The 13,272-nt window shown below is 39.3% G+C and overlaps 1 protein-coding gene across 3 annotated transcripts in view; it reads right to left on the bottom strand.

The window, feature by feature from the left end:
• MELK (maternal embryonic leucine zipper kinase) overlaps nucleotides 1–13,272 on the bottom strand; it is a 47,833-nt gene that overhangs the window by 15,168 nt on the left and 19,393 nt on the right. For all 3 annotated transcript variants that reach the window (XM_088460130.1, XM_088460129.1, XM_088460128.1), the window contains exons 4-13: nucleotides 11,163–11,279; nucleotides 10,159–10,302; nucleotides 9,803–9,871; nucleotides 7,600–7,692; nucleotides 6,762–6,860; nucleotides 6,433–6,501; nucleotides 6,038–6,136; nucleotides 5,750–5,836; nucleotides 5,247–5,375; nucleotides 4,716–4,853 (exon numbers count right to left, since the gene is read on the bottom strand). In XM_088460130.1, the coding sequence (XP_088316256.1) occupies nucleotides 4,716–4,853; nucleotides 5,247–5,375; nucleotides 5,750–5,836; nucleotides 6,038–6,136; nucleotides 6,433–6,501; nucleotides 6,762–6,860; nucleotides 7,600–7,692; nucleotides 9,803–9,871; nucleotides 10,159–10,302; nucleotides 11,163–11,279 (1,044 nt within the window). The remainder of the gene's footprint in view (nucleotides 1–4,715; nucleotides 4,854–5,246; nucleotides 5,376–5,749; nucleotides 5,837–6,037; nucleotides 6,137–6,432; nucleotides 6,502–6,761; nucleotides 6,861–7,599; nucleotides 7,693–9,802; nucleotides 9,872–10,158; nucleotides 10,303–11,162; nucleotides 11,280–13,272) is intronic.

The following is a 13,272-nucleotide window of genomic DNA, read 5'->3' as shown; positions in this document are numbered from 1 at the left end:
ATAAATCTCCTTGTATTTGTCAATTTCTGGTTAGGTGATCATACAGAAAGGGACAATTGGTAATTATGAAGTTTTAGAGTTAACAGTTCTTGACATCTGTTCTTTAAGTTCTGAATTATTTTTTCCCTGGTGTCTCACCTGAATTGCCCACATTCCGGTGGGATCAGCTCCCTCCAAGGGAGAGAAAAATCAACATGGGCACATTCTGCACCTACAATAGAAGTTTGGAATTCTGGGTTTTCTGGGCTGGACAGATCAAACTGGAAATAGAATTCCAGGTCGCCCAGAGCAGTCAGCGCAGGAAGTGTTTAAAACTCTAACACCTGTTGCTCCTGATGCCGGACAAGCTGGCCAGGCGATAGGCTGGAGTGTGGGTTAGCATTAGGATGCAAAGACCTGGAAGGTCCACAGATATTGCAACAGCTGACTGTTAAGCAAGGAGTGCTGGGACATTTACTTTTATGCTTTGTTTATTTTCTGTTATGTGCCTGTGTGTATCCAGGCCTATTCTCGTGTATGCTAAGGTGCAGTGTTTGCTGCCATTAAAAAGACTGCTTCAGAGTATCTGCCTGAATCCTCATTTCTGTACCCAGTATTACAATGTACACACAACACACGTTGAGTCTCCCATATCCAAAATGCTTGTGAGCACAAGTATTTTGGATATCAGATTTTTCTGTATTTTGGAATATTTGCATACCATAATGAGATATCTTGGGAACGAGACCCAAAATCTAAAAACACAGAAAGTATTTATGCTTCATATACACACAGCCTGAAGGTAAAAGTTAAAATAAGTGTGTCTTAAAGTTTCTGTATATTGAGCTATTAGAATGCAAAAGGTCAGTCGTGTTCAAAAAATTCTGAATATGGGAGACAGACAGATTACAGCGCCAATTTATTGATGACACTTCTGAGGAGTTTGTTTATAGGTATATATGTAACTTTACCATATAGATTAGGCACAGATATATGCAAAGCACTTCCCAACAATATGGGTGTCAGCTCAACCAGCAGAAAATTTAACAGTGGTGATTACACAAATACTGTAACTGGAATAGAGCGCCTACCGTGCTTATATACCCTTATATCCGTATATTTGAAGTGGTGACTTCACAATATAAAGTGCTGAGTGTATAAATAAAATTCATAAAATTAGTAAAAAACTCCAAATGACTTAATACTCCTTAATAATCTTAAAGTGATAAATATAAATGCAAATCACAGTGTGTGTATGAACCTTAATATACAATGGATTTGTATGTATACCAGTACATTACCAAAATTTATAAGTGTGTAAAAATAGTCTTAAATTTATATTTAAAATATAAGACATTTTTTATTCAAAACAAAAAAGAACCAACCCCACACACGTAGGGTAGTATGCATGAAATCCACATGAGATTAGAAAGCAGCAATGAAAGGTAGAGAATAGGTGTATTTATACACTTAGCGCTTTTCACTCAGCACTTTGTATTTCAAGTGGTGACTTCACAATATAGATATTAGGGTATATAAGCACGTTAGGCACTCTTTTCCAGGGTGTAACATACATACATACACCTTGCCCTCCCATACAGTGTTCTTACTGCATATTGAATCACTGCTTGTTTAAAATCTCACACCAGCAGATGACCTCTCTTCCTGTTAAGACCTGGGATGCTGCAGGATTTAGTGGAGCCTGTTAAAGTGCACACCATGGGACCAATAGGTGCATGCACAGAAATAAATGCAGACCTTCAATATCAGGACATATTTGCACAAGGCCTATACATGGTTAAAGTTTTAAAACTGTTTGAAAAATCAGACTGATCTCTGCAAATGCTCAATACAGCATAGCCTGCAACGCCAACTACATACCCTCAAAACACTAAGCATTCGTATTAACACCTTGTCATCAAGAGTTATACCAGTCAGTCACAAGTGAAGATGCAACAGATGTGTACGACTCTGAACAGCCTGTAGTTGTGCACATTTACATGCACTCAACCACAGAAAATGCACAATGCAAACAAAAAACGTCTCAGAACAGAACGCAACTATTTTGCAATCAGTCCGTTTGCTGAATAGATAAGCTTTTTATTATTCCCTGTACAAGTATTTAATAACGTTTATTTAAGTACATTTTATACAACAGTTTTTGCACATTTGGCCTTGCGTTTAACTTTGGGAACCACATGATCCATTCTAACCAAGAAACGTGCAAAGATACTGAAATAACAAGCTTCTTGTAGAATGCTTCATATGGTTAAGCATATATTATTTATTGAAAAGTATGCCGACTATATATTGTGCACTTTATCTGGGGTATTAGAAATTGTAAAACTATTAGCACTCTTCAATGGGATTTTTCCCCACCCCAACCTAAAAAAGGAGCAGTAGCACAGTTCCCATATTGAGGATTGAACGTGCGCTCTGCATTTTACAAATAGACCATCACAACTTAATTACAGCTCTAAACAGAATTATTCTGTAAATTACATATAGTACACACATTATGTATACATACACGCAGATCAGTCATAACATTAAAACCATCTCCAAAACGTCAGTGTTTGCGGGGTATTCCCAGTATGCAGTGGTTAGTACTTACCAAAATGTGATCCAAGGAAGGACAACCAGTAAACTGGCATCAAGGCCATGGGCACCAGAGGCCAACTGATGCGCATGGCGAGTGAATGCTAGTCCATCTGGTCTTATACCAAAAAAGCTACTGTAGCACAAGTTGCTGAAAAGTTAATGCAGACTATAATAGAAAAAGGTGCCAGCTGGAAAATGGAGCAATGGAAGAAGGTGCCCTGGTCTAATGAATAACGTTTTTGTTAACATAATGTGGATGACTGGGTGCTTGTTTGTAGTTTATCTGGATAGGAGATGGCACCAGGATGCACTATGGGAAGGCGGCAAGCCGGCTGAGGCAGTGTAATGCTCTGGCCAGTTTTCTACTGGGCAGCCTATGGTCCTGCCATTCATGTGGATGTTTGCCTTGACACCACCTACCTAAACATTATTGCAGGCCAAGTACACCCCTTCAAAGCAATGGTCTTCCCTGACAGCAGTGGCCTCTTTCAGCAGGATAATGTACCCTGCCACACTGCAAAAAGTGTTTAGGATTGATCTGAAGAACGAGAGATTTTAATTTCCCAGATCTCAATCCGATGGCACTGGAAAAACAAGTCCGAGCCATGGCAGCCCCACCTCGCAGCTTACAGGACCGGTTACTAAGAGTCTTGGTGCCAGATACCACAGGACACTTTCAGACGTCTTGTGGGGTCTATACCTCCACAGGTTGAGCTGTTTTGGCGGCACAAGAGGGACCTACACAACGTAGGTTATGCAACTTTGGCTGATAGATATCCATTGTTCTAACACAGTCAGTACTTGTGAGTGGTGGGTCCAGGTGCAAAAATATGCTTTGGGCCCCCTCCCTTCTAGGCACCACACAGGGTTCATAATATGGCACATGATAGTTTGCCAAATTCCCACCAAACAATACGGACAGCATCCCAGTGACTAATAATCTATGGCCCATTAAAAACAAATAATCTGTGCCCCCTTTAAACTCGCGAGTGTCTGATGTCAGCAGCACTGTCTGGAGGCTTCACAGATGGGTCGATGGTGACTGGCAGACATCAACTTAGAGATGGGTGATGGGTAGTGTGACAGGGCGAGGCAGCGGGTAACCCGCAGTCTGGGCAAAAAAACCTCCCAAAGTCCCCAGCAGGCAACGCATGTGCAGCAGCCCAGCTCGTTCGGGATTACTGACAGTCCAGATTGTTCAGGTAACCCCAGGTGGGTAGCAGCTGCTGACAGCCGACAGCACTGCGGGCAGGCCCCTTACATCCTAGTGCAATGCACCAGTTGCAGTTCTTCCCCTGCACAGTACAGTATGTACGTACATGTCGCTTTAAAAACACTGACTACTACGGCTTGCATTAAGAAAATTCAAAATCATACACGACCAGAGTTTCGTTTCAAAGCAGTGGAATTGTGTACAAATATCCAATTGTTTTTAATCCTAGTTAATGGAGACAAAAAAAAACAAACAAAAAAAAACAAACAAAAAAAAAAAAAACACACTAGGAAGAATATTTACCAATTGGTGGTTTGTCAGAGGCTTTTGAACAATGGCAACAGGAATCAATGCCAAATTAGTGGCTTTATCAAACAATGGTCGCTAGGTATTTGATGTGCTGATTACGCTAACGCTAGGGACCTGTGGTATGCGAATGAAGGACAAAACAGGAAACAGTGATAGTCCGTCCTTCATTAACTCGTTCTAGTGTGTACGGGCAAACCCCTTTCAAAGGGCATTTGATCCGATGTCGGAAGGAATGCCTGTCGCTCCAGTGTGTACCCACCTTAAGGTCGCAAGATGCATCACCAACTGCAGCTTGCATCTCGTTGAATCTACTTTGCAAACACTGCACATTTTAAATCTGCCTCACCTGCAGTGAAACTTTGTTATGGCCAGATGCAAATCAGCTACATATTTTACTATTCTTAACCTTATAGAACACCAAATACCACATTGCAAACTTGACGAATGTGTTGATATTCTCATGTCTTACTAAAGAAAAAAAAACTTTCAGCAATGCATTTACAATTGCCAAATCCATATTGTACAATTTAGACAGTGTTCTAATTTACCATTTGTCCTTCACATGACAACTACAGACATGGCAGATGGTAATTATGAGACTGGGTATACATACCTCTTTTGAAGTAATTGGTTCAATACCACTGAATGTATAGTCATCATAAAATAGCTCATCATCGGAAAAGTCCATGGATCCAAATACGTATGGATGATCAACACTATTGCCGTCCTCGAAGTCCAGCTTGTTCCTCGACTATTAAAAAAATATATATATATATATATATTCCATAGTATGTAGGATATCCAAAAACAGACTGAAGTCCCGTTAACTGGTATATGCTGTATAGTAAATGCTAATGATTGAAGTTTGCCCAACTTTTCTCAATGATGCATCATTGTCACTCAACTCATGTAGAACTGTACTGGGGACATGAAGACAAACACACCCCTACTAAGCCCATCTTGAAGATAATTCAAGGGATCATACAGAGTGGGCAACAATATAAGACAGTCTCATCTTGTTCCCTATGGACCCCGAAGAAGAAATCTCTTATGTCATTAATGTAAAGCATCAAATCATATTTTAACCTACAAACCATAAAAATGTGTTATGTTAAGAGGGTCATACAGCAAGATGTACACATACTTTCAGGTCCTTAAAGCTGGAGGACAAGGGCTCCACTGGAACTAATGAGCGCACCAAACGAACAGGCTTGCCCCTACTCTTCTTTGTCTGAAGCAGTAAATAGGTGGCGGTGGTGTGGTCATAATTCCACTAAAATGTATCAGACAACATAGGAATTAGAGTAAGGCATAAAAAACATCCACTCCAACGTTCATCAAAATAAATCAATGCAAAGTCATAAAGTCTAGAGTTGTGAGTGCAGGGCATGTGGGTGCTTACACAGAAGCCATTTTAAACAATCTTGAATTTAAAAAAAATAAAAAATACAGAAAAAAAGTTTAACAAACTGAAACAGTGCAATAAGTATCATGTAAGAAGTATATCACTATGCATGGACGCCATCTGATGGAAACAATGTAGTACAGGCTTCTGGTCCTTTAAGTTAATTTAACTAAAAAATTCAGAAGCAAAATCAAACCTTTTCCTTGTGTAAGAAACAAGAGGAAAAAAATAAAATAAATTACCTCAGAGATCAGACAAGACATGCTGTGTTTACTGTGCTTGCAGTACACAGATAGTTCTGTTACACAGTCTTCATCCATGTACCCAAGCTACAAGCAGTCCAAAAAAAAAAAAAGTCAGAATAGAATTTTTTTTCGTAACACAAATTTATTGCTAATATAAAAGAAATGTACAAAATTATGTGCTGACCGTGCGAAGCTCAGACAGGAGTTGTGTACCCCGGTCACTGAAATATGGCATTTTATGGTGAACTATTCATTTAATTCACAGCTCTCACCCAGAGTACTCACAGGGCATCTACTGTACCATTCCACAGGGCAGTTGTAACTTTGCATGAGCCATGGATGGTTCAAAAGATGCTTTATTGAAATCCTTTTCTTGGGATCCACCTAGAAAGAGAAGAAACACTTCAGCTTTTCTTTGTCACAAGCATATATAAAGTGGAAATAGTGTGCGAGTTTATTATTTCTTTCCAGTGCAATCAGTTTGCAGTACATTTATAGTTCATGGTGGGCATCATGCAGTGTCTCGAGCCCGAACAGATTTCACAAGTGTACCCGATTTTTCAGGCTCGGATTATAGATATTCCCCTCCTCCAAAAAGTGTTTATAAAACCACCACACCCACTTGAACATTGGTAAAATTCAGATGTCCAATATAGGATTCATTCGACCTTTAGACTGACCTGAAGCATCTGACTAAGCAGCAGTACAGTGCCAGGAGAAAGCCATTTTGGGATATCATATTTCCCCCTCTGTTGGTAAGAAGTTTAAAAATGAAAATGTTAAGACAATATACATAAAATTAATAAAAAAAAAAAAAAAAAAAAAAACCAACAACTTTATTTTAACTACTCAAATTAAAAAGAAATACTTTATTTAAAACCAAGCATCATATTAGGGATTACACATGCGGATATGGTTAGTCATGCTAGAATTTTATTTTATAAAAAAAAACAAAAAAACAAACAAACAAAAAAAACAGTTAACTACTTTAATAGGAAAAATAACTTACCATAATTTTTTTGTACAAGACCATGACATTATCATCATCATATGGCAGGTATCCACACATTAGTGCATACATTAGAACTCCCATGCTCCAAATATCTGCCTAAAATGTGCAAAGTTACATTAAGCAGAGTTTAGAAGCAGAAAGAACATGGAACATTTGTAAATAAGCAATATAAGATAACTATTTTGGTTTTCTTTTGTTTTTTGTAACCTACATAAAGTCACCGTTGCTATTGCTGATCATGAGCAGGTTTAGCTAATGTAATTATTTTCTTTAATATTATTGTTTTGATCAACTTTGCAAGCGAAAACATGCATTAAGTATTTGATGAGGATTGCATGAGTAATGTTCCTACATAGCATAAAGAACAGATACGGGGCCTGATTCAGCATGGATCACAAGTCTGGGATCACACTCACTTGCTGAGAAAATAAGCAAAAACACGGAATTGCAGAACTATACCAAGACGCCCACTTCCCAGGACATGCATCCGCAAGTCAGCGAAAACATCGTAACTATTAGTTCTGGTTGACCTGACCCTACCGCACAAACTGCTAAACTTCTTGTCACCATCTAGACCTCTGTCAGCGTACACAACCGCAGGGGCTTAATTATGCACTCCCCTGTAACGGTGTTCAAACGCACTGCGTTCCGCCGACCACCCCCCCCAAACAGTCACTTCATGTCAATCACTATGCAATGGGACTGCATGCTCACGGCCGGTTCGCTCATGCGCATTGCGATGCATATGCAGAGCACAAACATCGCCCGGCTGTGTGCAAACGCAGCCTTGCGATCCAACCTGAATAAGGCCCACTGTGCACAATACCCATCTTACCTCAGAGCCAATATAAGCTTTTCCCTGTATGAGTTCTGGCGCTGCATAGGCTGGGCTTCCACAGCAAGTCATTAAGTGGTAATCCAAGCCACCCTACATATATGTGGAAGGGGGGAGACCACAAAAAGAGCATACCATTAGTACATATCCTAATTTCATTTTCTATATTTTAAAGACATTCTTCTATTACAGTTTTGAACTGCATAGTTTCTGCTGGAAACTCTTGGAACACACTAGCCTAGTCATATCTACATTAGGCATGAGCATATTCTTCTCTTTAGGATAGTTAAGACATACAGATGTGTCTACACACATCTAGCCTCCTTGTGCCTTACACAGCCCTTTTAGTCGCGCCATGCCGTGACTATAGTGCAGAACGTCTTTTCCTGCTACTTTTTACCTTCAAATGAGTTTTATTCGCAAATGCAATGTGAATAGGACACACAAGCGGATTAAAATTCTCTGCGGCATGTCTATATTTTGTGTACCACTGCGGGTGTATCTGCATGTGAAATGCTACATTACAGTATCACAGCCGCTGACACTAACGTAGCCTTTAGCATGCAGATACACCTGCAGTGGCACACAGAATATAGGAATGCCACAAAGAATTTTTGGAGATGCACTCATACAATAGCAGCACTGTTTTTACCTGTATTTTTGAACATTTAACAACTTTTATCCACACAGTCTCTACATCACACAGCCTCATCTCAAGTGTTCACTTCACTTATTACCTCGTCCACAGCATGAACACACTTACTTCAAACTCCCCCTATATTCAATGTCCACATAATACTCTACTTTATCCATCCTTATCCTCCCCCTCTTGTCTTCTCCACTTGCTGTTCCCTTTTTCTCTCATCGGTCTGCTTTCCAACACTGTGCGTCTTTCCCCCGCCTTTCCTGTTCCTCCACTCTCAGCCACCTCCCTCCCTCCATGGCCTTGCTACCCCACCACTAAGCTACATTCCCTTGTGGTTCTGCCTGTCACCTCCAGGGCTGCCAAGACAAATTCTGGGCCCAGATACAGCAACATCCTGTGGTACCACAGCATGTAGGGCATGGCTGCACCCATTTGTGGGTGGGTCTAGCATGTGAGATGCACCCACTCACAGGAGCATGGCATAGCACCCAGCAGCTGGGACTAAAGTATTAACTACTCAATTACGATGGCAGGAGCTGCATTTTTATCAGCTGTATTTAGATGCTAAAATGTAACACAAAAATGTAAGTGCTACAACTTTATTTTGTACATCTCTCATGTAAATAACAAACAAAATCTATTTTCTGTCATAGAGATAGATGAATGAAGGACTTAATTTTGACATATCAGGTCCTCTTAAACACACATTCCGCAGCATATATCCTAACCCACCGCTCCATGCTCCTTCCTCACCATCTACCCCTCTGTGTCACCCTTGTCTGTCTGCCCTTCCCCTTTAGAATGTAAGCTCTCATGAGCAGGGCCCTTGTCCAGACATGTGCTTCTCCTGTCCCTACTTATAGTATCATTTACTCCTAACTCCCCAATTGGCACCTAACATTTCGTTGCTAAGGCCCTGTTGCTTGTGTTATGCAGCTAAGCTATATGTATAAACCATGTCCTTCATTTTTTTGTATTACTATTAAATGTTTTTCTTGTGTGCTCATTTATGCACTGTGTAAGGCACTGCAGAACCTTTGTGGCACCATATAAAGGATAATAATAATAATAATAATAATAATAATGCACAGAGGTAAGATGTGGACACATCCATACAAACTTTATAAAAAAAAACAATATTTAAGCAGGAAATTGCAGTTAATACCTAAATACTAGAGGAGTGTGAAATAGATTTAACACTAGAGGACTGCAAGTGTATAATTTTATATTTTATGTGGTTTAAAAAAAAACATGCAGGTTTAGTATGATGGGACAGTGAAGGATTTCAGTATCATATTCTAAAATCAAGTGACTGATTGATGAGATACAAATAAGCAACCACCCTTGTGAACTGGCAATAAATAAATGCTTTCAGCTGCAATCGTCATGCCTAACAGAAGAGGGAGCATGTGCTTGTAAAAATTATGTTCGGGGCGTCAGTGACTAGAGGGAAAAAATAAAAGTAATCTTTAGAAACAGAGTGTTCGCCTCTGCTATGGTGATGAGGCACAGTAAAGATATAATGGAAATAGACTATTGGCAGAAGAACATTTATACCTTTGGCTTTGCACAGAGACCAAAATCAATTAATTTCAAGTTATGGTCTTCATCGATAAGGAGATTTTCCTAGAAAAGAAAAAAATTCAATGAAAAGACAAACATTAGTTAGTATTACTAATATATGTTATATGACATGTATAGCTTTTATTTCTTATATGGGGTTACATCCCTAATTATTGAATTGTAAATGATTGCTACTTTCTGTTCGGTTAAAAAATGTTTCTTCTCTATGTCTATACAAATTATTGTATTCATTATAACTAAAATTCAAATAAAAAACATCTTGAAAAACACCATTTCTGGTGACAAGTGCCTATACATACGGATATCAAGGAAAATAAACTTAGACTCACCGGTTTTAAATCTCGGTGTGCATATCCCTGGCTATGAATATATGCCACAGCAGATACAATCTGTCGGAAAAATACCCTAGCTTCATCTTCAGTTAAACGGTCTTTTGCTATGATATAGTCAAATAATTCTCCACCTGGACAGTACTGTGAGAAAAAGTTGTAATAAAAAAATAAATAAATAAATAGTTAAGTGTACATGTGACTTGGTACAGTTTAAAAAATAAAAGTTTGCTGAAGTGTCTGGTTTGTTACTAATCAAAAATTAAGATTGATATGTAAACAACCTACTGAACAGGACCATAGCAGTATCCTTTCAGATCGCTAATGGCGGCCTTTCAGACTGGTGGCCCGATCCAGCACTAATGTCGAGTCGATGACGTTAACGGCATTGCTGCTGAGCCGGCGCTTGGAGATGATCTCATCTCCAAGCACCGGCACTCCCTATACAGTGAAAGGGACCTGGGTCGCCTAGACCCGGGTTACCCACTCACACTGAACTAGTGTTCAACTCTGCTTGCTACCAGAGTTGAAATGCCGGGGACAATTTTTTTTTCTTTTGTATCACTCTATACATAAAAAATTTTTTTTACCGTAGGAGATAACACTGCAGAGATAACTCATTTTTCATATGTGGAAGCCTCATTAATAAGTCCCTGTTGACAGTGCATCTTTGATCATGCACTGACACGATGATATGGAGAGACTCTTTTTAAACTGTTCCTAGAATTCCAAGCCAGCTTAAATATGTGCTTATTTGCAAAGCTTGGCAAGTTAACACTTACCATTGGCACTCAAGAAAATTAGACTCCACGACCACTAGAATCATCTATTTTCAAATTGTGATAAAAAAATTCTCAATTATAAACAAAGTAACAAATTATTAAATGTAACAGTTCAATAATTCAGGCACACTCAGCAAATTTTTAAATGCTTTGTTGTATGGTTTAAGTTTTGACACCCCCCCCCCCCCCCCCCCCAAAAAAAAAAAATGTAATAAAATTCACCTCAAGAACCATAAATATCTTCTTCGGTGTCTCAATCACTTGATAGAGTCTGCAGACATGTTGATGACTTAAATTTTTCATAGCTTCTATTTCCGTTTGGACACGAGGCAAATCATCCTTAAAATGCATAAGATTAGGCCATTTTTAGTTATTTACATTATCCCCTGCCACACAAGAAATTCCAGAAAACACACATTGTGTATTACAAGAAAGGAATCTAAAAGGGGGGTATCCAAGTAGCCACGTTTTTCAGCGAAGAGTTCTCACTTGTGTAAAGTTTTCTTCAAAAAATGGTCATTGTGCTATCCAATTAGCTGCGGTCTGAAGTCTTCCATAGCAATTATCACCATCTCTGAGTAGGTGAAAAGTTGTGCAATATACCCATTTTTGGTCTAAAATGTCAGGACTTGGTGCAGCACCCCTGGGACACCCCCCTTAAATGACCAATTAGGCAAAAATGTTCTTTTAATTAGCTTATTTGGGCCAATAATGACATGTAAATTTTGGGGTGAAAAAGTAAAAAGTGCAGCAAAACGGACTCAAAGTAGTTGGTTAGGTTTTTCTTTTTTTTGGGGGGGGGGGGGGGGGCTGTATGGATGGGGCAGGAGTTTTAAGCATTGCAGCAGGTGTAAGTATAAAAAGTGCCCTAAAATGACTAAAAAAATATACTTACCCCCATTTTAATGTACCCCTAATTTAACTAGAGCATTACCTTTGGCAAAAAAAAAAAAAAAAAGTCCAGTCTTTTTTTTTACCGTTATAGAAAAATGCATATAACAGCCATTTGACACTACTTAAAACACCAAACCCTTTGATTATGGCCTTTTTTGGGGGTACAAGCTGATTTCCCCATTTTTCACCTGTACTTTTCGCCTGTCATCCCTGCAAGAATTATCGTGCGAATGTAGTTGGATTGCACGATAAATGGGATCGCGCACACATACACGATAAGCGGCAAATTCGTGGTCAGAATTTTTTTTTGCCGTAGAAAATGGATTTATCGCGGCTAATTGGATACCCCCTCCAAAGTGTTTAGTACCTTTTTACAGGTTCAAGAAAAAACAAAAAAAATTATTTTTAGACGTTAAAGTATTTTGCCTGAATCCATTTGGGGACACAGGACTTTAGTTACATAGATTCTTCAAGAGGACATTTGCACATTCAATTTGAGGCGAAAATTCCAGACTTTTCGCTTCCTTCCCTTTTTCCAGGCGGAAAAATATCGCGCGCGCCTGATATTCCCCGTATTCAATTTCAAAGGACGCGAAAACGGGACCCGACAAAAAATAAAAAACATCCTTATACCCCCTCAAGATGTCCAGACATGGGGGGAGACTATGGGTACCCCTGTTTTTGCATGCTAAAGGTAAGTTGGGTTTTTAAATAGCTGCGGCAGGTGCATAAATGTGGCTTTGAAGAAAGTGAAGCATTTAGAATTTTTTTTTTTTCCTGGGAAACATAACTATGCCCATTAAATTTGGGGTACTTAAAGATATGCTTGCACCCATTTTCAAGTCCCTAAAATGAGTTTTAAAAATCCTGCAAAAATGCACCTGCCGCTATCACCCACATTGAAAAAAAACACCTGCCACATACTTTGGAACCCCTCTGGATTGCATTTAGCCATTTTAGAAGTCTTTTCCCTTTATTTTTTTACACCGAAAAAAAAAAAAAAAAATTGGGGTGTCCGATTTTTTTTTAACATACATTAATTTTAGGGATGATTCCCAGGGGTGCAGGCTATTTTTATTAAACCTGCACCGCTAAACCCCAATTCTGCACTTTTTTTCGTCAGCTAAAGGCTGGAGAAAAGTTATCCCCGTTTTTTTTACAAAGACTTTTCGCACCGGCGAAAAGTCTTTGTAATTGAATACGGGATAGTGACACTAGCCTGAAGTTACGTAATCGGCGAAAAATAATGGGTTTTCGCCTGTAATTGAATACGGGCCTAAATCTTAAAACTATTCTTATCATTCTACTCCATCCCCATCCTGTAGTCATCACAGACCCTGCTCCGGTGTGAATGGTGCCGACCCGTGCACACCCCGGGTTGGGGCCGCAGTGTACAATGGGTCTGTTCCAGGTTGGAAACATGTTCCAAATCTCGGGT

This window comes from Taudactylus pleione, unplaced genomic scaffold (genome assembly GCF_031769625.1).
Source record: "Taudactylus pleione unplaced genomic scaffold, aTauple2 ptg000967l, whole genome shotgun sequence".
NCBI lineage: Eukaryota > Metazoa > Chordata > Amphibia > Anura > Myobatrachidae > Taudactylus > Taudactylus pleione.
This window is presented reverse-complemented; position numbering and strand designations above follow the sequence as displayed.